At 46.5% G+C, this 23517-nt stretch overlaps 1 protein-coding gene across 1 annotated transcript in view; it reads right to left on the bottom strand.

Moving 5' to 3' along the window:
* Positions 1-18911: 18911 nt before the first annotated feature.
* Positions 18912-23517, bottom strand: part of HSD11B1 (hydroxysteroid 11-beta dehydrogenase 1) — a 48070-nt gene continuing 43464 nt past the window's right edge. The window contains exons 6-7 of the mRNA XM_062211305.1: positions 21665-21808; positions 18912-19570 (exon numbers count right to left, since the gene is read on the bottom strand). Of these exons, the coding sequence (XP_062067289.1) occupies positions 19353-19570; positions 21665-21808 (362 nt within the window). The 3' untranslated portion in view covers positions 18912-19352. The remainder of the gene's footprint in view (positions 19571-21664; positions 21809-23517) is intronic.

Raw genomic sequence — 23517 nt, 5'->3', positions numbered from 1 at the left:
ACAGAACCAGCTCGGCAAAGGGAAAAGGAGCCTGGGTGAAATCCAGAGGAAGTCGGCAGAAGGGTTTCCAGGATCCTTGTCCTGGGACTCCAGTGGACTGACAGAGGACTCCTCTGATCCCCCAGTGGGCTCTGACACATGTGGACAGGTTCCTCTTCCCGGGACTCCAGTGGACTGACAGGACTCATCTGATCTCACGGGTGGGCTCTGACACGTGTGGAATGTCTGTCAGGGACCTGGTACTCTGTGTTCTTACTGAGGGCTCGTCAGGGAGACACTGTCTGGAGGGCACCCAGGACCCCCAGAAGGAAAGCAAGCAACCAACATAAATTATGTTGGTTGTACAAACAGCTCAGGCACAACGAGCTGTTCTGTCCCTCTTAGGAATTCAGGTTCCCAGGAGTCAGCTGAAGACCGATGGGAGGAACTTAATTTTGTTTCTATGGAAATTCTTACCATTCATAGTTTCCCCACTTTCACAGACAATGTTGCAAATGAGCTTCTCCATGCAGTTATTATTATTATTAATTATTTCTTAACAGTTGCTTCAGGATCACACCCCTGGAGTGAGTTGACTGGAGCAGTTTTGCGAGCTCTTTAGTCCGGATAAGAAAGCTTTGCAGGAAGTGGGCAGGGAGGAATCAAGCTGGGGCTTAGGGCGTTGCTACAGGAACAGGATGTCCAGGGGTGGGTGGCAGAGCTGGGAGGCTCAGCGCTGCTGGGTGTGATTGGGAGACAGCCACGGGGCAGTGAGGTGCAAAGGGCAATGGCTGGACTCTTGGATCCATCTGCATCTCTCCCTTGAAATGCAAAGTTGTTCTGTCCCTGTGTGCCTCTGTTTCCTCTAAAGCCTTTCTCCGTATCAGGGCCCATGGGTTCTTTTCAAACCTTAAATACCTTATGTGTGTCAAGAACTGCATTCAGCACCAGGGATGCAACAATGAGTGAAATGCAGTCACACCTTTCCTGTAGTTACACACAGATGCAGAAGGCAGTTTCAGAGGTGAAGTTAAAGTGTCATGGGGCAGAAGCTGTGGCATGGCGGTTAACTGGTCACTCGGGACACCCACATCCGATATCAGGGTGCTTGGTTTTGCGTTCCGCCTCTGCTGTTGATCCAGTTTCCTGCAAATGCACATCCAGGGAGGCAGCAGATGACGGCCCAAGTCCTCGGGTCCCTGCCACTCACCTGGGAGCCTGGACAGTTTCTGCCTCTTGGCTTCAGCCTGTCCCAGCGCTAGCTGTTGCAGATGAAAAACTTTCTCCCTCTCCCTCTCCCTATCTCTCTCCCTATCTCTCTCCCTCTCTCTCTCCCCCTCTCCTTCCCTCTCTCCCCCCCCTCCCTCTCTCCTGTCTCTCTCTCCTGTCTCTCTCTCTCTCTCTCTCTCTCTCTCTCTCCTGTCTCTCTGTCTCTGCCTTCTGAAAAATAAAGTAAACTCAAGTGATAGAGAAAGCGAGCCCTGGAAAACAGGTGGGAGTTACCCATCACAGCCTTGAGGGAAAGGGAAGAAGGTTTTCCTGGAGGCAGCAGTGCTGAGGCTGTGCCCTAAGGGCTGGGCTGGAGTGAACCAGGCAATGGGGAGAATGAAGGGCGCTCAGGACAGAGGGGATGGCATGGGCCGGGCAGGTAGAAAAGGCAGGGTGTCTGCTGAGGGTGGCTGGGGGTTCTGTGTCCTTGGGGCAGTGTAACAGGGCAGGTGGTCATGCCATGGCGGGAGAGGTAGCCAAGTATGCCACTTTGAAGAGGTCAGGATTTCTAGGGGCCATTGTACCTGAGTGTGGCTTGCGTGCACTTCAGCCTCCACTCTGTCCTGATTTTCCTACAGTGTTGTATGTGCTTCCTCGAAGACTCAAAGTACCTTGCTTTTGAGGTGACCACTAGTTGTCGCTGTTGACAGCTCGTCGCCCATGGTATCCTCGGCTGCTGGGCCGGCGGGACTCCCAGAGGCCCCGGCGGCCTCACCTCTGCCAGGTCTGTGTTGGTCCCAAGGTGTTGGTGACTCGCCCTGGCTGGAGCCGACTCTTGCCACCAACTGGGTGGAAGAAATCCGGCAAAGAGCGGTGCACCACCACAACCAGCCGCTGGGCGGCGCTGCCACCCCTGCCGACGAAGAGGAGGCCGGGGAGCAGCAGGTTGGAGCCGTGCTCCCTGTCCGTAGGGCAGGGCAGTTTGCGTCCACTCTGTTACCTGGCATCCAGGGGGCCACAGAACTGTTCAGGGACGGGGTGAGGGAGTCCCTGAAACCCTCCGCGCTGCTGGCCAGCCAGTCCCGGGCGTTGCCTTTGTCCTCTGGGCTCCAGCCCTCATGTTTGTGGAACGCAGTGACCTGTCCCTGGTTTCTACCCTCTGGTTCTGGGTTATGCAACGCACCAGTGCATCGTCCTCCATGGCTTCTGGTTCCTTATCCTCCATCTCAGAAACTCCGTTCAACCGCTGCCGTCTGACTCTGGTACTTTTAAAGCATCCGTTTGTATTAGACAAGCAAATGCTCCAGTCCTTCATCTCACATAGTTAGCCGCTCCCCTCAGCACAGTTTTTTTTTGTTGTTGTTGTTTTTTTTGGGGGGGGGGGTAAAAGGATCTAAAATTTATTCTGGCAGCAAATTTCCAGTGTACAATACAATATTGTTGACCATAATCCTGATGCTGTCGAAAGGTGGAAAGGAACGCCATTCAGGCACATTAACTATTCAAGTTAAAAGCACTTCAAAAACAGCAGGTGCAAAATGATTCTGACCTTCGAGCTGTTTCCTAAAAGTGGACAATGCAATTCCCATGTGCAACATGATACATTTTAATTTGTATGACCTGAATCTGTGTATCATATGTTTTAAACTTGTTGGTAGAAAGAAACTAAAAACATTTTATATGGTTGTGCTTAAGTTTACTGGTTAAACAAACTACACCATGTTAGATATTTAAGACGTGTTTTCAAATACATGATTCTTAAAATTTATAGAAGGCATTGGACCTTCCGGTAAATGTTTTATTAAGTTCTTATCTAAGGGTTGAAACGGTTTGCTAAGTATTCATGTAATATTGCTATTGTCAGCAAGTGATCTAGGGCTTGCTCCCTCATTTCTCTATTCTAAGCCCAACTTGTTCTTTCACTTCTCTATTCTCTTCAAGGTAGGGAACTAATTCTATTATGAAGGAATCTGTAGGATGCACAATTTAATCTTTAGACCTTATAAGAGATGGCTAACATTTTTCTGTAATAGCATAGCCAAAATAAGAACTTAACTAATAATCTCATAGCTAGATTCACATCGCCATCAGCGAAGTATACAGTAAGGAAAAGAGCGACATTCTTACACCAAGACAGAAAGCTGAGGCCAAAAGAAATCTGTGCAAACAAACTTTGTTAAACTTTCAGCTTCCTAATCCCTTCCCTACCCTGTTAACTCCCTGAGGCCAGGCCCCTTTGTCTTCTCACATCTTCACAGTTCACTCTTTGTCCAGTTCAGTATGACTCAATTATACACACACACACATACACACACACAATACAGATAACAATCCGAGCAACTGACTCGAACTGCTTCTTCAGGTCTTCCTTTCCCTATGAGGGCTCCTGCGCCATCTACAACTTGTATTAAGTGAATTTGTGTGTTTTGCTCCTTCGTTCCGTGTCAGTGTAACCCTCAGGCCCAGCTGGGACCGTAGGAAGATGGAAATGGAATTTCCCTCCCCTGGTCCGTGACCCTACTGATACTTTGCACCCTTTGACCTCAGTCTCCCCATCCCTCCCCCCCAGCAGCCACCTTTCTACTCTGTTTCTGTATGTGCAAGTTTGACTTTATAGAAGGGGCCACATCTGAGACCACAAAATATTTGTCTTTCTGTGTCTGGCTTCTTTCACCAAGAACATTTTCTGGTTCCATCCATGTTGTTGCACATGGCAGGGTCTCCTTTTTGAAGGCTGAATAGTATTCCTGTACCCATAATATGGGAATTTTCTTCATCTGTCAATGGACATTTCCAGATCTTGTCTGTTGTGAACAACGCTGTGATGAATAAAGGTGCACAGGTATCTTTCTAAAGTGGTGATTTCATTTCCTTCTGCTAGGTGCCTAGCTGAGTCATGTGGGAGTTCAATTTTTAATTTCCTTAGGAATCTTCCTTTTTAGTGTTTTTCACAGTGAGTTTTGCAGTCTACATTCCTACCAGCAGTAGCCAAGAGCTCCCTTTTCTCCACAACCTTGCTGATTCTTGTTAGCTCTTGTCTTTTTGATGATCATTGTTTTAACAGGTGCAAGATGATAGCTCATCGTGGTTTTGATTTGTATTTGCCTGTTGAACACCTTTTCACACACCTGTTGGTTTTTTATTTCTTCTTTGGATTAATTTTGGTCTTCTTATTTTTTGCTATTGAGTTGTGCGAGTTCTTTATATAATATGGATATTAACCTCTTAACTGACATGTGGTTCACAGTCTGTTGACTGCTTTTTTATGCTGTTGTCTCTCCATGTTATGTGCCTCAAATACATTCGTATATAACAGAAAGGAAAACTGCAGGCCATGCCAAAAGGCAATTAAAGGTATAGTCACAAGAGAAAAAGAAATCACCAGAAGTAGACTCCAATATGACACAGATGCTGGAATGATCAGGCAGGGAATTTAACGTAACTATGATACCATTGTTATAGATCCTAAAGAAAGCCATACACAACAGACAAGACTGGGTGGGTAGTATCGGCAGAAAGAAACTCAGCGGAATTTCAGGGAAAGGCTAGATAGCAAATACAAATCAACACAACGGACGCCTTCAGTGGGATTATCAGTAGACTCAGTGGTGTTAAGAAACAAATCGGTGAAACTGAAGATTAGTCCACAGAAATTACCCCCCCTCCAAAAAAAAAAAAAAAAAAAAACCATGAAGAAAGAGGGGACAGACACCATAGCAGGACAACTGAGAACAGTGGGAAGATGTCGGGCAGTTTAACATACACGTATTGGGAGGTGTATGAAGGTGGAGGTGGGAGAAGGAACAGAGCAGAAAATATGTATGAAAAAGTAGTGTCCACTCAGAGAAAAGCTCAGTGATTGCCCAGGCCTGGAGGAAGAGACAGATGAAGAAGCGGGGCAGAGAGGGTCTTTGGAGCAGGGAGGCCACTCTGGTGCTACAGGGGTGGATATGGGTGGCAGACATTTGTCTGAACCCAGAGGACATACAGCACCAGGAGTGAACCCTGACACCAACTGTGGATTTCGGGTGGGGGTGTGTCAGTGTACATTCGTCAGTGGTATCAAACGTGCCATACTACAGGGAGAGCTCGGTAGTGGGGGAGACCGTGCAAGTGTTGTGGGCTGGGTTGGGACAAAATTAATATCCCAGGCTCTTGCCTTTTACTTAGAGAAGAGTTCTAAGCACAGGCACAGACACGGCCCGCAGCGTGATAAGGTTTATGTACAGAGTGAGAAGAATACACAGGACCATGAGGACTACTTAGGGAGAGTGGCCAGGAAAGGTAAAGGGAATTTCACACCCTGCTCTGCTTGTCCTGGGTCCATGAGGTGCAGAGAGAGAAAAAAAAAAGAGAGCGCCCTCCCCTTCCCCAGGCTTCTTATTAGCTTCAGAAAGGAGAGAGGTTACACAGTACTGCCCCCAGGCCCCAGGCAAGGGGAGGTGTCTCTTGGGGGGGGGGGGGTGTCATCTGATTGATGATAGGATTACATGGGGTGGGACAGGTGTGGCCTCCAGCTCATGAACTTAATCTCCCTGACTTCCCACATCACATGTGTGGGGTGGGGGCGTATAGGAACTCTACATTCTGTTCCATTTTGCTGTAAAACCTAAAGCTGCTCTAAAAGAATAAGCTCTATGTAAAAGATAAAGACGCCTGCCACCATCACCACTTTTACCCCTGTCGTTACTTTTGGCTCTAGGTCTGTGTCCTCCTCTGGTGTGTTCTGGAGCTGCCACTTCGGGCGTTTTTGGCCCTAGCCATTGGGGCACTAAGTCTTATTCTCTCTTTTTGAAACATTCTCTCTTTTCTCAGCTGCCTTTTCCTTTTCCATTTCTCCCTTTCCCATCCCAGTCCTCTGTGCCTTCTAAAAACTAGAGAACTGAGAGTAAGAATTGCTGAGACTGGGGGAGATGTAGCATGGTAGGGCTACTCTGACTTTCCTGCTGTTCTCCTTGAACTGGTGACCCCTGGGGTGGGGTGGAGAAGTAGGGGTGCCAAGGTGCTGACGCTGAAACGGGGTTGCTGGCGAGATTGTGAACCACCACGAGCGAGGTATCAGAGTGGCTGTGTTCTCCTTTCCCCTTCATACTGCTAAGAGGTTGGGTGTGTGCACCTCCCTGGGACATAATTAGCATATGTGTCCCGAGACTGGGTTGGGCATGAATGAGGAAGAATGTGGTTCTTGGAAAGTTCCCTGCGCAGGAGGCACTGCCAGGAGGGGTGATGAGTTCTACCCCAAATCACCCTGACAGGGGACTAGGAATTCACCGTGAGCCAAGGGGAGCTGTGGCCAATAACTCAGTTTTCAAGGACTGGTTAGAAGCCTAACATATGCTGACTTTAGAGCCGTGATCTCCAAATGAGAAATGTAGGAGAAATTCCTGGGGTGTGAGAAGAAAACATTGAAATTTCTACATATTTTTATATTATCTATTCAATATTTATATTTCTGTATGTTTTATGTTAGTACATATTGCATGAATATGTTATATAGTAGTAACTCTATATCTGTTAGAGTTATGCTTCGTGCCTTAAAGTTTTTAAAAATTTATTTGAGGGATCAGATGTGGTGCAGCAGATTAAGCCGCTGCATGAGGTGCTGGCATCCCATACTGGAGTGCTGGTTTGAGTCCTCGCTGCTCCGCTTCCCATCCAGCTCCCTACTAATATGCATGGGAAAGCAGTGGAAGATGGCCCAAGTGCTTGGGCCGCTGCCAAGTGGGAGATCTTGATGGCGTTCCTAGCTTCTCGCTTTATCTTGGTCTATCCCCAGTGGCTTCAGCCATTTGGGAGTGAACAAGTGTATGGAAGATCTCTTACTATCAAATAAATTAAATAAATCTTTTAAAATTTATTGAAAGGCAGAAAGAGACAGAAACAGACAGAGTGATCTTTCATTTACTGGTTCACTCCTCAAATGCCTGCAACAGCAGTGACTGGGCCAGGATGAAGCCAAGAGCTAGAAACTCAAACTGGATTTCCCATATGGGCAACAGGGACCCAACAACTTCAGCTATCACCTGGCCTCCCAGAATGTGCCTAAGCAGGAAGCTAGAAGCAGGGTGGAGCTGGGGTTCAATCCTGGCCACTCTAAAATAGGATGCAAGCATTTTAAACAGCACCTTAAAGTGCGAGGCTGAATGCTTGCCCCTAAAAGAACACACATATGCTTCATGATGGTTTTTATGATTTAATGGTGAAGTGAGTTATCAAAAGTTTTGGAGACTCTGACTGTCATTTGAAGCTTTCTGTTGCTTTATTGGGATATTGTGGACTTAGTAATTGTTAAAGAAAGGAGATAAATTTGGCTGAGAAACCCAGTGCATGGCCCTGGCATCCAGTGAGGGCCTTCTGTTTGCATCATAACATGAGTGTAGCTTCTTGTGGAGAGACACAGCAAACCAACCAGTTAGAGTTGCTTTTAGACGAAAGCTGCTCCTGCAATGCCCAGTCGTCCGTTAACCCATGAATGGATTCATCCATCCAACAAGAGGAAGGACAGAAGAGGCCTGGGACTCTGAAGGAGAGGAAACAGTTTCTTAAAGAGGAAATGCAAGGAGGAGAGAGGCCCAGGCTGTCTTCCCTCCTGGGGGAGTGAGCACTTAGGGCCTGCAGCTGAGCAGCAGGAATGCGTGCTGTAGCACAGTCAGCAGCCTGCCGGCTCAGGAACTGTGTCCTTCTGCTCTGTCTCCCTGCTTCTGTGGTGGTTCACAATGGAGACAAACACTGCTGTTGCCTAACAGATTCCAGTTTTGTTTGGGATGGTGGCATGCCCAGTTGAAAAGTCCATTTCTCAACCTCTCCTGATGGGAAGAATGGTCAGACAGTGTGGCTCTGGACCATAAGATGTGAGCTGAATCTCTGCTATGGCCCAGGAAAGCAGTGGAGGATGGCCCAAGTCCTTGGGCCCTGCACCCACATGGGAGACCGGGAGAAGCACCTGGCTCCTGGCTTCGGATCAGCACAATGCGCTGGCCGCAGCGGCCTTTGGAGGGTGAACCAACGGCAAAAAGGAAGACCTTTCTCTCTGTCTCTCTCTCTCACTATCCACTCTGCCTGTCAAAAAGGAAAAAAAAAAAAAAAAAAAAAAAAGATGTGAGCTGAAGTCCCTGAATAGAATTTCCGAGGATACTGGTTGTGAGTGTGTGTGTGTGTGTGTGTTATGTTTTTGTATTTCTTTAAATATTCATTTATTTTAAAGGAAGAGAGATAGACCTACAATGTGCCATCTGCTGATTCACGCCCCAAATATCTTCAAAAACTGGAGCTGGGCCAGGCTAGACAGGAGCCAGGAACTCAATCCAGGTCTCCCATGTGGGTGGCAGGGACACAAGTACTTGGGCGACATCACCTGCTTCCTCCCAGGATGCATGTGAGCAGGAAGCTGGAATGAGGACCATAACTGAGACTCGAAGGCAGACACTCTGATACTGAGTGTGGACATCCCAGTCCGATACTGAGTGTGGGCATCCCAGTCCAATACTGAGTGTGGGCATCCCAGTCTGATATTGAGTGTGGGCATCCCAGTCCGATACTGAGTGTGGACATCCCAGTCCGATACTGAGTGTGGACATCCCAGTCCGATACTGAGTTGTGGGCATCCCAGTCCGATACTGAGTGTGGACATCCCAGTCTGATACTGAGTGTGGGCATCCCAGTCCATACTGAGTGTGGACATCCCAGTCTGATATTGAGTGTGGGCATCCCAGTCCATACTGAGTGTGGACATCCCAGTCCGATACTGAGTGTGGGCATCCCAGTCCGATACTGAGTGTGGGCATCCCAGTCCGATACTGAGTGTGGGCATCCCAGTCCGATACTGAGTGTGGGCATCCCAGTCTGATACTGAGTGTGGGCATCCCAGTCCATACTGAGTGTGGACATCCCAGTCTGATACTGAGTGTGGGCATCCCAGTCCGATACTGAGTGTGGACATCCCAGTCTGATACTGAGTGTGGGCATCGCAGTCTGATATTGAGTGTGGGCATCCCAGTCTGATATTGAGTGTGGGCATCCCAGTCCAATATTGAGTGTGGGCATCCCAGTCTGATACTGAGTGTGGACATCCCAGTCCATACTGAGTGTGGGCATCCCAGTCTGATACTGAGTGTGGGCATCCCAGTCCGATACTGAGTGTGGGCATCCCAGTCCATACTGAGTGTGGACATCCCAGTCCATACTGAGTGTGGACATCCCAGTCTGATACTGAGTGTGGGCATCCCAGTCTGATACTGAGTGTGGGCATCCCAGTCCATACTGAGTGTGGGCATCCCAGTCCGATACTGAGTGTGGGCATCCCAGTCCATACTGAGTGTGGACATCCCAGTCCGATACTGAGTGTGGACATCCCAGTCCATACTGAGTGTGGACATCCCAGTCCGATACTGAGTGTGGGCATCCCAGTCTGATACTGAGTGTGGACATCCCAGTCCGATACTAAGTGTGGACATCCCAGTCCATACTGAGTGTGGACATCCCAGTCCATACTGAGTGTGGGCATCCCAGTCCATACTGAGTGTGGACATCCCAGTCCGATACTGAGTGTGGACATCCCAGTCCGATACTGAGTGTGGGCATCCCAGTCCGATACTGAGTGTGGACATCCCAGTCCATACTGAGTGTGGGCATCCCAGTCTGATACTGAGTGTGGGCATCCCAGTCTGATACTGAGTGTGGACATCCCAGTCTGATACTGAGTGTGGACATCCCAGTCCGATACTGAGTGTGGGCATCCCAGTCCATACTGAGTGTGGGCATCCCAGTCCATACTGAGTGTGGGCATCCCAGTCCGATACTGAGTGTGGACATCCCAGTCCGATACTGAGTGTGGACATCCCAGTCTGATACTGAGTGTGGACATCCCAGTCCATACTGAGTGTGGACATCCCAGTCCGATACTGAGTGTGGACATCCCAGTCCGTTACTGAGTGTGGACATCCCAGTCCATACTGAGTGTGGACATCCCAGTCTGATATTGAGTGTGGACATCCCAGTCCATACTGAGTGTGGACATCCCAGTCCGATACTGAGTGTGGACATCCCAGTCCATACTGAGTGTGGACATTCCAGTCCATACTGAGTGTGGGCATCCCAGTCTGATACTGAGTGTGGACATCCCAGTCTGATACTGAGTGTGGACATCCCAGTCCGATACTGAGTGTGGACATCCCAGTCCATACTGAGTGTGGGCATCCCAGTCTGATATTGAGTGTGGACATCCCAGTCCATACTGAGTGTGGACATCCCAGTCCGATACTGAGTGTGGGCATCCCAGTTGTCTCCTAACTGCCGTGCCAAATGCCCCCCCCCCTTTCCATGTTCTTTGTCGGGAGTCAGCCGATGTATGTCTTTTGCCCTTCATTGTCCTCTTTCTCTTGCCTGAAACCCTGGGTGATGTTGAAGACAGAGCAGCTGAGAGCAAGCACATAGTAACAGGGAGAAGGACAGATGGCTGAATGGAAGGACAGAACAGGCCCTGGACCCCAAAGGCCCTGGTCCACCTCACCCAGAGATTTTGTTTGAGGAGGAAAAATAAAGTCCACCTTGATTCAGCAACAACTGTCTTCCCTTGGTTTTCTTTCTTTGTTTTTTAAGATTTATTTTATTTATTTGAAAGGTAAAGTTACAGAGAGAGAAAGGAGAGAGAAAAGAGAGATCTTCCATCCACTGTTGGCCATCAAATGGCCAACAGCCAGGGCTGGGCCAGACCGAAGCTAGGAGCTGGAAGCTTCCTCCAGGTCTCCCACGTGGGTTCAGGGGCCCAAGCACTTGGGCCGTCTTCGACTGCTTTCCCAGGAGCATTAGCAGGGAGTGGGATGAAAGTGGAGCAGCCAGGACTCAAACCAGCGCCTATTTGGGATGCCGATTTGTCACTCCCATTGGAACACAAACGTGAAGGTCTTGGCTGCGGGGGTCTGTGGCATTTTGGTGCCGACTCTTCATGCAGGGTGCTGATGCCCTTGAGGGAAGTGTGTGGGTATCCTGTGTCTCTGGGAGCCCTGGCTCCCTCTCCTCCCTTGGCAGGGGTAGAAAGATGTCCTGTCACTCTGCTGCTCAACATGGCCACGCTTGCTGGCAGAAAACAACAGCTAGTTTGACTCAGGTTATCAGAATTTGACTTCGAGTCCTGGAGGAAGGAGAGGCAGTGGATTGGGTCTTTAGGAGGAACAGATTCTGTCGGGAATGCAGAAAGTGAAGGTCAGGGCTGCCGGAGCTGTCGGTGGAGCCCCTCATCCCCTCGCAGGCCCGTCAGGAGGGGGCTTGACGTTGGTTAATGGGCCCCGAAACACAGCAGCACAGGGCCCTGGTGCCGTGCCGCACAGCGCGGGGACTGTGGCTCACAATGCCGCATTCTATTCTGTATAAAGAACTGGAAGGCTCCAAGCACCAAGAAAAAGATAAGGAAATCCCAAAGGCTAGTTTCCTGGTATGGACAGTCTAAGCTATGTGCATTTGTTACAGTATTGCCTTGGACCTCAGAAATGTGCAAGGATGCTATGTGAACCCAGAACGTAAAAATAAATTGGAAAAAAACATAAAGAATACCGGGAGTTTGATAACGAGTGAACGGCTTTGCCCTGACATCGCACTTCTGGAGCTGCCTTCAGCCTTTGCGCATCTCAGGTGTGTGGCGACTAATTCTGAGTGAGCAGCCTCTTGTGCTTTCTCCAGGAATTAAATTATATACTTAATATTTAAGAAAATTTTATTCTCCCTCCTCCACTCCCCCACCCCCGCCCCCCCCAAAAAAAAAAAAAAAAAAAAGAAATTGGTCCTGACCATGGAAATGGGCAAATGCTGACCATGAGGAAATCAGGGCTTTTTAAACTTTTCCTCTCTGTCGCCTGGGAGAGCTGGTTAAACATTTATCAGCACATCTCCAGAAGGGACCAAAGGTTTAGTGTAATATTAACCACAAAGATATTGGTTCACAGCCCTCCCTCTCCCCATAAATTCTAATAAATTCTAAGTGGGCAGGTGCAAGGAAAAGCTGAATTATACTGAACTCAGTTTTCCCAGGAGGGCACTTGAAAATTTTGTGGGAAACAGAATAAGAAGATAAATTTATTTTGGTGTAAAAATTTTGAAATCCATGCATGGGAGGAGGTCTTCAAAAATCTCATGGAAAATGTGTATTACAAAAGAGCTGCATGGATTTCATAATATTTTTGCATCAAAATAAATTTGTCTTTCGATTCCAAGAGCTTTTGTGTTTCTGTTCCTAAGGAGAACTATTTAAGAGTTGAGACTAGAGGCAAAAACTGATTTTAATTTGACGCTGGCTGTAAATTTCTCCTCGGATCACACTCCCATCTCAGCACTCCTCTCCTCTCCTCTCATCAGCTCTCCCGCCTCCGTCCCGTTGACAGTTTGCAGGCCTCTGCTCTTACGAGCCTGGCCTCTCGCCCTGTGTGTGTCACCCTCGGAAGCCTGTGGTTCAGGATCTGGCAGAACAGTTGATCACTTGCATGTGGACACTTCCCAGCCATCTCTGGTTGGCCAGCTCAGAGCCAGACACTTCTGTAGATGCTGGGAATAGGTGGAACTGAGCGGGCGGAATCCTTGCCCTCGCCGGGCCTGCTCTGAAAGATGACGTTTTCAAACCTGCCTCCCGCAAGCTGCTGCCCACTGCAGATGCTCTTCGTTTGATACTGGCCCTCCTCCAGCAAGAGGTGAGGTCTGTGTCCCTTCTCCCGGACATGAGAAGGCTACTGTATGCTTGGTCCTAAGACATGGTCCAACTTCTGCCTCTTCTGTTCTTTTAGGTCACGTGCCTTTCAAGCCCAGAGGCCCTGTAAGAAATCTGGTAACCCAGCACCTGCGATTTTCAAAGACAACAAAAAGAGCGAAATACCCGAGGCATGTTAGACGTCCCAGGTCCCAGCCTGGGTCTTCTCAGTTCAGGTACCAGACACGTGCATTGCTGGGTTTTCAAATGAGTCTAGCTCCTGACCTTTGCACAACCCAGCTGTGCTGAGTGGCCCAGACAGGAACAGTTCCTGCTGATCCCTGCCCAGGCTGCAGATTCATGAGTGTTGTCTCACGTTTTAAGCCACTAAGTCTGGGGATGAGTTGTTATGCAGCCATAGTAACTGGAACAGGGACAAACAATAAACAAGATAAATGAGCAAAAATATAGATAATGATAGGAGATAAGAAGGGAAATTAAAAAAACAGGGATGGGACATATAACGTGCCGGAGCAGGCAGGTAAGGAAGGCCTCATTGAGAAGCATTTCTCGAGGAAAGGATTAAAGGAAGTGAGGCGTCCCAGGCCTAGAGAAGTGGAAGCATGCCTGGCGGGTCCCAGAAATAGGTAGGAGACCAACGTGGCTGGAGAGGAGCGGGGAGGAGGGGAGCCAAGGAGAAGAGTTCTGAGAGTTGAGCAGCCAGATCACATAGGATTTGTAGATTTCTGTAAGGACTTTGGCCTTTGCAGTGAGCAAGACGGAATCATTGTGGGTTTACAAGGAGGTGGGACATGATTCTGTTTTAATCATATCGCAGTTTTGTATTGGGGCTGCCAGAAGTGAAATTCTGGGCCCAGGGATACATACTCTTTGACTTGTCTTTGTTGGTAGCTCAAGATTACGAGGAAGTTATTTCCTGAATGTGTTTCCTAGGGCTGCCGTCACAAAAAACCACATACAACGTGACTTAAAACAGTTGAAGTCTGTTGACTCAGATTTCCAAAGGCTTGAAGGCCAAAAATAAGGTGTTGGCAAGGCCATACTCCCTCTGAAGCCTATGAGGGAGAATCTTTTTTCTTCTTCCCACCTTCAAGAAGTTTTTTTTTTTTTTTAATTTAACTAAATTTAAAGGATTTCAAGTTCTTTATATTTATTTGAGGGGCAGAGAGAGAGAAACACACCCAGGTAGAGCTCCCATCTGCAAGTTCACTCTCCCCTGCCTGCAACAGCCAGGGCTGGGCCAGGCTGAAACTGGGAGCTAGGAACTCAATCCCCAGCTTCATGTGGCTGTCAGGGGCCCAATTGTTTGAGCTGTCACCTCCCAGGGTGCCCGTTAACAAGAATTGAATGGGGAATACAGCCAAGACTTGAGCCCAGGCACACCAATACAGGACACAGGAGTCCCAGTCAGTGCTTTGACCACAGGCCAATGCCCAACCCTGGTGGAGATTTTCAGTCCCTGGCTTTCTTTGACCTGCAGCTGTATTGCTGAACTCTCTGTGTCTGTTGTCACGTGGTGCTCTCCCTGTGTGTCTTCACCTCACATGGCTGTCTTCTGAGAAGGACACTGGTCATATGGCCCGTTCTAATCCCCTATGACCTCCTCTTAATCTAAGTAACTATTATCTGCAACGACCTGTTTCCAAATAGGGTCACATTTTGAGGTGCTGGGGATTAGGACTTCAACCTTTTTCTGGGATACAGTTCAAACCATAACACTGCCATTGTAAGAATCACAGCATAGCCTTGGCAGCTCATGTCAAGGGCCTCGGGTGATCACTGACATCATAAATAAGAGTGTCAATTGTTAAATCAACAACGGGAGTCACTATGAGAATTAACTGTAAAACTTGTTCTCAAACAGGACTTTATACTATGTGTGTGTGTAGTGGGGGGTGCAAATTGTGGAAATCTTTACTTAGAGTTGGTCTTCTGTATATAAAGTTAATTAGAAATGAACCTTAATGAAGAATGGGATGAAAGAGGGAGTAGGAGGTGGGACAGGAGTAGGAGTAGGAGGGTGGGTATGGGGGGAAGAACTGCTATATTCCTAAAGCTGTACCTATGAAATTTGTATTCATTACATAAAAGCTTTCTTCAAAAAATAAAATAAAAAAAGAATCCCAGGTCTCTTCCTCAAAGGGAAGGCAGTCCTAATTTTGCCAGCTCTTAGACGAGTAGCTTACGCTAGTTAGCCTCTCCCCTCTGCACACATGCACACACACTTCCCTCCCCGTTCCATATGTCTTGCCATTTCTCCCATGTGAGTACATATAAGTCTGCCTGATCCCTTGTTATCATGCCACAGGGATTTCATAATAGTGACATCCTATGACTTAAGCATTTTCTTAAGGATAAGGCATTAAGATTGTTTTAAATTTGGGGAAGGTGGGGGTTCTCCCTTCTGGGAGAGGTTTACTTTATATCACAAATGTGGTGTTTGGTAAAATTTGTATTTTCCTATCAGTTAATTTCTTTGTGGAGAAAGATTAGATATTGTTTGGGGGCCTCAAGCTAGAGTCAGAATAGACTGTGCGTAACAAATGAGGGGGAGGAAGGAGGCTGGAGGCTAGGAGGCAGAACTGGTCATCTTGCCCACTCAAATCCAGGTTGCCCTCCTCCTAATCTAAGTAAGGGTATGGTATGACCTATTTTTTTCTTTCTTTTTTTTTTTTTTTTTTGACAGGCAGAGTTAGACAGTGAGAAAGAGAGACAGAGAGAAAGGTCTTCCTTCCATTGGTTCACCCCCAAAATGGCCACCACGGCTGATCCGAAGCCAGGAGCCAGGTGCTTCCTCCTGGTCTCCCAGGCGGGTGCAGGGCCCAGGGACTTGGGCCATCCTCCACTGCCTTCCTGGGCCACAGCAGAGAGCTGGCCTGGAAGAGGAGCAACTGGGACAGAATCCGGCACCCCAACCGGAACTAGAACCCGGGGTGCTGGCGCCATAGGCGCCGGCTGCAATGACCTATTTCCAAATAAGGCTCTTTTGAGTTACATGATTCAGACTGAATGATGTAAACTCCATCTTCCTTCTCTCCTCTGAAGTATTGGGGAGACACTCCATTCCTCACTGATACTTTGTTTGTTTTTGAGTGCTATAGACTGAATATTTGTTAATGAAATTCATATGCGCAAGCAGAGCTCCTTTACATGGTCCCACTCACAAGAAAGGGAGACCAAAAATGCAGACTGAGTGTCAAAGAGGAACAAAGTAGATGTTGTACAGCGCATAGTCAGTTTCTGCCATATGTAGCTAATTTCTGTATTCATGTGGAGTCCCTACTACCTGCTAAGATGTAGCTCCCAGAAAAAAGAATTTTTTTTCACATTAATTTCTTCTTTGTGTAATTTTGCCAATGTTTGTGGAAGTGTGCCTTGTAATAAAGGTTTTTTGACTTCCATTACATTCATAATTTTTCTCGGTGTGAGCTTTCTGATAGACAGGCTCACTGATACTTTCAGCGAGAGTGTGATTACTTTGTGGGTCAGTGTAGGTGAGATGTGAGTGATACATCTCTGGGTCTCACACAGGTGAAAGTGGACATCCTTGTACGTATATTTTTAAGTTTCTGATCAAGGAAGCCAGGAAGACTAGGTCCTCTTAAGTGGAACTTGTCCAGTGACAATGGTCATTGGACTGCTGGTACTCCTGATACTGGTGCTGCTTGAACCCCTGCCACTCCTGAAAGCTGAGGACCATGGGAGTGAGGTTGCAACTGGAGGATGGCTCTCAAGTGGGCTTCTCGGGGAGGCTGATAATATCCTGGCTCCCTGAAAAGATCACTGAAACAACCTGCTATTAATGCAAACATGAGTTCACTGCTAACCTAGGTCCAAGAGAGTACAACCTAGATGGACTCACAGCAGCCTCCCAGGGTAGGGAGGGCAATGTGCGGTATTTCAGAGGTATCGGAGTCTAGTTTAAGGTGGGGCCTCCATGTGGTGACTTGATTAGAATTGGGTAAGGACCAGTTGGGGTTGGCAAGCCCAGAATTTTGAAGTGAGGGTTCCAAGCAGTCTTCAAAAGTAATAGTTACTTGATGCTATCTATCAAGCATTTTAAAATGGCTTTGCAACATTTATCTTCCCGGGCAATAGTTTCCTGGAATAGTAAAATTATGCTGATAAAGATGGTGGAATTTTAATGTTGTGTTAGTGTTAGTGAAGATAATAACTTATGTGGGTGTAGACAGTTTCAGTTCTCAGACCTACTTTTTAAGATCTTTCACTTTGGATTCTCCAGAAAGCCTCATTTAGAAAGAGGTTTGATCTCTTTCCAGGCAAATTCTAACTCAACTTTCATATCATCTCTACCTTTTAGTAAAGGAGTTAATGGACCCACTCCCCTCACTGTGAAGAGGGGGTGGGTTGGGTTCATTTCTACAAGAGACAGAGGGGAGTTAATCTGATTGGTCAGAAGCTGAGATATGTTTTACACCACATCTTACTGTTATACAAGAGTGTGTGGATGTGTATTAATGTGCTACCTAATTAAAAACAAACTTCAGGGTTTTGCTTTATTCTCTCTCTCTCTCTTTTTTTTTTTTTTTTTGACAGGCAGAGTTAGACAGTGAGAGAGACAGAGAGAAAGGTCTTCCTTCCATTGGTTCACCCCCCAAATGGCTGCTACGGCCGGCGCGCTGCACCGATCCAAAGCCAGGAGCCAGGAGCTTCCTCCTGGTCTCCCATGCAGGTGCAGGGGCCCAAGCACTTGGGCCATCCTCCACTGCCCTCCCAGGCCACAGCAGAGAGCTGGACTGGAAGAGGAGCAACCGGGACAGAATCTGGCTCCCCAACTGGGACTAGAACCCAGGGTGCCGGTGCCGCAGGCGGAGGATTAGACTAGTGAGCCACGGCGCTGGCCTATTCTCTTGCATGTAGGTGCAGTTAGGTCTCTCCCATTCCCTTGCACTGACCATAGCATGGGAAGTCCATCATATTTACACTCTCGGGTCTAGCTCCTTGACTGCCTGGCTGCTAAGCCTAGCTGAATCCAAGCTGTTCTGCTGCCCGTTTGGATTCAGAGGTGGGAGAAGGAAACATCTTCCATGCTCCCATGCGCCCATGTCACTTACCATAGAAACCATTATTCAGGAGCACTGGGATCCTGCTGGATACACTCTATCCATCCCTGCAGGACACCATCCAACACCCTCCATCCTTTTCCACCTGCTTTGTGCATAGGGAAGCTGACCTGTATGATGTCTACCAGTCCACTCCCTTGCCTGACTGTTCAGCTAATGAGAAGTACCAGTCAGAGATCAGAGGGAAGGAAATGAGTGGGATCGGGGTGTTTATTCCCCAGATAACTCCTTCAAGTCCCTTGATGTGCTGGCTGCACTCCTTAACCAAATGTCAAAACTTCTGTCACATGCCACCCTCCAAATGGATATCTCTATCCATGGTTTCTTGTAACAGTTCTTTCCTTTGACCCTCTAGACCTTGGGGTAGGACTAGCTGCAATGAACCCTGAAATACTGCACTAATCCTTACGATTTCTCTATGCTCTGCTCACACTATTATAAGTGGTCCTCTTTTCCATTAAGCTTTATTAAAATTACTCAGTACGAGGGTGCCATCTCTTACCTGGCCATTTTGGAGCTTTGCTGAGTTGTTAAGATAGTTGATATTTTGTTTCTTATTTGGTTGTAGTCAGGCGATGTAAGCAAGTATTTGATAAATATTGTTTAATGTATGACTAAACAAGTGAGTGGTAGCACTTGAACTCAAATCCCTCCTCTCCCAGCTTCCAATATACAGCTGAGCGTTCACATGTAAAGTATACGTGGTTGATGAATTCTGAGAGCAATAAACAGACATAGGTTCTGTGACTCAAACATTAAGGATTTAACACTTCCCTGGGTCTGCTCAAGTGGTTTGTGTCCAGGTGTCTTCCTTTACAGGGGAGCAATGTTCAATAATATATTGAGTATTTGAATTACACAGTCATGATGAAGGTAAGATGTCCACCAAATGAGGAGTAGTGTGATTTCTTCAACTCAAGAACAGAAGAAAAGTTCAGACTAGAAAATAAGAGTTGAACATTGAAAAATTTCATTTGTAAAATTTATGATTTTGAAAGGCTCATACTGAATGAACTCAAATTATAGCTACCAGTTCTGAATGTATAAAGTTTATGTGACCTTTATTGTAATTAATATTGTACTAAGCATTGTCATATTATATATAGAAGAGGTAAATTTGATATTATTATTTTGTAATGATGCCTATGGTTACTGTCAGTTTCACACCTGCAAGCTGCAGTGTTTCATGGCATTTATTGTAATTACATTTCCACTGTGCAAGTGTTAGAGGGACTCATTTCAATTGTGAGATGTGACCAATGAACCGCATGTCTCTGGGGGACACCCTAGTCAACCCTCGGTGAAGATGCCTCCACGGGTAGAGCTCAGATAAATATTGGGCAGAACAGTCCCAAGATCCCTCACCATGCCCAACCTTAAGGGAGTTCCTAGTTGTTTAATAGCCTGTTTATATCAAGTCTCCTTAAATGGAGAAATTCCATGAGCCTCCTCCCTGGGTTTCCCAGCAGGAGAGGGGTCCACTGTGAGTTGCCATAATACACTTCATCTTGGCGGAGAGCTCCCCCTTTGATGATCTCCAGGGCACATTCCTCCTTCGGAAAAGCCTTCATATTGATTTTACCAGAAACTTCCTTCATGGCTGTGTCTGTAGAAGGACAAGGGAAGAGTGGTGTTATGCAAGACCAGTGGAGGTACATGACGGGAGACCTGTAAACACCAGCAGTTGTTGGCCAGTGCTTACCTTGTGAGCCTCACAGACCCTAGAATGAATACCTGGACACTGGGTAGGTTTACAGCTTGCTGAGCCAAGACAGGTCTTAGTGTTAATAGGGGCCCTGCCTACCTGTATGGAGCTTTGTGGAGGTAGTTAGAGTGATTAGTTGAGGGGCCTGTACTGGTGTAGCAGGCTAAGCCTCCGGCTGTGGCACCTGCACACATCCCATATGGGCACCGGTTTGTGTCCCAGCTACTCCTCTTCTGACCCAGCTTTCTGCTATGGCCTGGGAAAGCAGCAGATGATGGCCCAGGTCCTTGGGCCCCTGCACCTGAGTGAGCGACCCAGAAGCTCTTGGCTCCTGGCTTCGGATCAGCCCAGCTCCAGCTGTTGTGGCCATTTGGGGAGTGAACCAGTGGATGGAAGACATTTCTCTCTGTCTCTCCCTCTGTCTTGTCTGTAACTCTGCCTCTCAAATAAATAAATAAATCTTTAAAAAACATTTTTTTAAAAAAAGAAGAGATTAGTTAGGAGATCCAAATCACACTCTTCTCTTGGATATTTTGGTCTGAGTGAGAGAGTAAAGTGGGTGGGGAGAGGAGGACAAAATAAGGACATGAGCCACCTGATGACCCCATATCTGATGGGACCTTACCGTGTGCACAAGCCGAGTGCTGTTTGATAATGACTTACCTGAAAAGGGGAGAGAGAGACAAGAACCCAGGATTTTGCTCCTTTGTCACCACTGAGAAAACTAATTTTTCCTTCTCTCTCCTTCCACATTTTCATAGCCTTCTTGAGGAGATTCTCTGTCTCCATACTTGATTGTTCTATCATCTCTTGTTCTGAAACTAGTACTCAATTACTTAAAAAGTTGTTTATTTAAGAGGGGAGAGAGAGAGAGAGAGAGAGAGAGAGAGAGAGAGAGAGAGAGAGAACACACTCCCAACCACTGGTTCACTCCCCAAATGCCTGCAACAACTGGGGGCTGAAGGCAGGAGCTAGGAACTCAGGGCAGACCGCCATGGACATCAAGAATACAATTACTAGAACCATCAGTTCTGCATCCCAGGATCCACATTAGCAGGAGGCTAGAATCTGGAGCTGGGGATGGGTATACAACCCAAGTATTCTGATATGGGGTACAGCTGTCCTAACAGGCACCTTAACTGTCAGACAAAATGCTAGCCTTTCAGTTATTTTTTAAATAAAAATTTCTTATAGTACCTGCCCCAAGTTTTAGATGAACTTTTATCTAGACTTACAGAGAGTTGTGAAAACTGTACAAAGTATACCTTGTATATTTAACCCTGTTTCCCCTAACTGTCACATCATAAATAACCATTGTGCAGTGGATGAAGAAGAGGTACAACAGAACAGATACAGTCTTATTAAAGACCCTATTTTTTCCAGTCATTTCCTTTTTATCTTCTAGATTTTATCCATGATTGCTCCTAGTACTAATTTTTTATTTTTCCTCCAATCTGTTACAGTTCTTTATTCTCTCCTTTTTTCTTATGGCCTTGACACTTTTGTAGAATATTGATCAATTGTCTTGTGAATGTTCCTCAATTTGGGTTTGTCCCTTTCCTCTTATGATAAGGTTATGTGCTTTTGGAAAGAATATCACAAAAATCATGTTGTGTTCCTCTCAGTGTATCATATCAAAGAATTCGTGATATCAGTATATCTTATTACTGGTAATGTTATTAAGAAAAACAAATTTATATTTTTAAGGCTTATATGGAAAAATAATGACCATAAAGACATAGGTGCTCAGAGAAGGGTCAGGTGATGGGTGTGGCGTCACTCAGCCAACCTGGTGGTCAGAGCTGGAAAGCAGATTCAAAGAGTGGTGAGAGGCTCCACTAGTGATAGAAGTGCTGCATTCAATGACAGAGTATTTTCTGTCACTGATCCTTAGTACGCTATGCGTGAGTCAAGGAGTCCAGCACTCCCCTTTACCCACAACGGTGAGGCAGATAGTCCATCCACAGGTCATTTATTCCAATGTGCTAGCCTTACCTGTGTCTATGAGGCCAAGGACACAGAGAGTGATTGACACATTGACGTTGGTGAGCCAGTGTTCCTTCCTGATAGCAGAGAAAAAGCCATCCAGAGCAAACTTGCTTGCAGAATAGGGAGCAATCATGGGATGAGCTATTTTCCCTAAACAGTAAAGAAATAGGTTAACAAGGTGATCCACTTCAGCTTCCACCCTACAGCAGACTTCACAACCCCTTTAGGGTTTTCTTACCCTTTGCATCTTGGTTTTTCACTATCCCTTATAGAAATCATCCTTCTGTGTTGGACTTCTGAAAGGACAATCATTAAGACACCAAAGGCAGGTGGTGTGGGGTGGGTTGCAGGACAATCTTCACTGAAGAGGGGTTGTTTAGATTTTTAGTAAGGGTGGTAAATAAGCTGGACAGTAGAACCATGCAGTGCCACAGCTGCGAGCTCTTCTGCCTATGACCCAAGGAAACCAGGGATTCAAGGGTTTGATGAGAGCTCTGTGCTCAGTCTGCTCATTGATCATGGAGAGGGTATGCTTACACAAAAGCGATAAAACCATCTTATCATTGGGAATTTGTACCCAGAATCCCTGCCACCCCCCTTTTAAAATGTTCATCAGCCTGATTAACTTCCACACTTTTTTTTTTTTTTAAGGATATGTGGACATGCGTCTTAAAAGATAACCTATTCTTTATACCCATTCCAAGAAGAGGAAGTAGAAATAGACTGAGACCCCAGCTATAAGAGCACTTAAAAACTGTTGTCCGCTAATTCTAGAATCTGGGTCATTTTAGGATTCAGTTTATTGTATCTGGCCCTATTGTGAATGCCGAATTGTAGAGTATGTGGATTCTATCCTATCCTTCCAAAGAAAGTGTGTGTGTGTGTATTTTAAGTCATCAGCTAACACGTGAAATTCTGTGTTTCTTGCAGTAGGTACCAGCTTAAATCACTGTGCAATTATCTGAATCCTAATTTAGCTGCATGGTGTCTGCAATGCCCATGTGTAGCTCAAGGGACAACCAGAGATTTGGGCAGAAATTATATATAGAATTCTATGCTTCCCCACTGTGGCGCTCTCCTTTCCAGCATCTTTCTCTCATCCCCTTATTTTCCCCTGTATAGTAACCCCATCCACTTCCTTCTAGATCTTCAAGCTAGTAATATGGCAGGTTTTTATCCCAGACTGAGCACTGATTAGGGCTGCCCTCAGGCATAAAACTATAAAATTGGAGAGCTTGCCTAGGTCATCCTCTTCCAAGTGCCAACAGCCATCCAGTTTCTCTTTGTCTTGGTGTATTCTCCACGCCACCTTTCAATGGTCACCTCTTTCAATGGTCACCTCTTTCAATGGTCATTTCCTGTGTTTTGTCAGAAGTTTATAGTTGTTATCTGCCTTTTAGATACCAGGATTGGAACCTCTGTGTTTCTACATGTGATGTATTTGTGTGCCAAATCAATGAACAAAGGATGACTTCTTCTTTTCAATAAAGATGTTAGGAAAATTGGTAGACTAATGGGAAAAATTAAGTTAGCTCCTTGTTTTATATCCTATATCAAAGAAAACTCTAGATGGAAAATTCTGACAGTGTTGTTTGCCCCACATCCATTTCTCCCACATTTGTGATAGAATCTGTTTTTGTTTAGGACATCAATGGGCTCAGGTAAAAATTCTCATCTCCCCAAGAGTCCCTTGCTCTAGTGGTCTTGTGATACAATTCTGGTTGATGAGAAACCTAATAGAGGAGATTTCCAGGAAAGATATCGATTTCTGGATGGGATAAATGGATTCAGGTGAAAAGCAGCTTTCACATTTTGGCCTTCTGCTTTCTTCCTAAACAGCACATGAGTTGCCTATAAGT

This window comes from Lepus europaeus, chromosome 14 (assembly GCF_033115175.1).
Source record: "Lepus europaeus isolate LE1 chromosome 14, mLepTim1.pri, whole genome shotgun sequence".
In the NCBI taxonomy this organism is placed as follows: Eukaryota; Metazoa; Chordata; class Mammalia; order Lagomorpha; family Leporidae; genus Lepus; species Lepus europaeus.
This window is presented reverse-complemented; position numbering and strand designations above follow the sequence as displayed.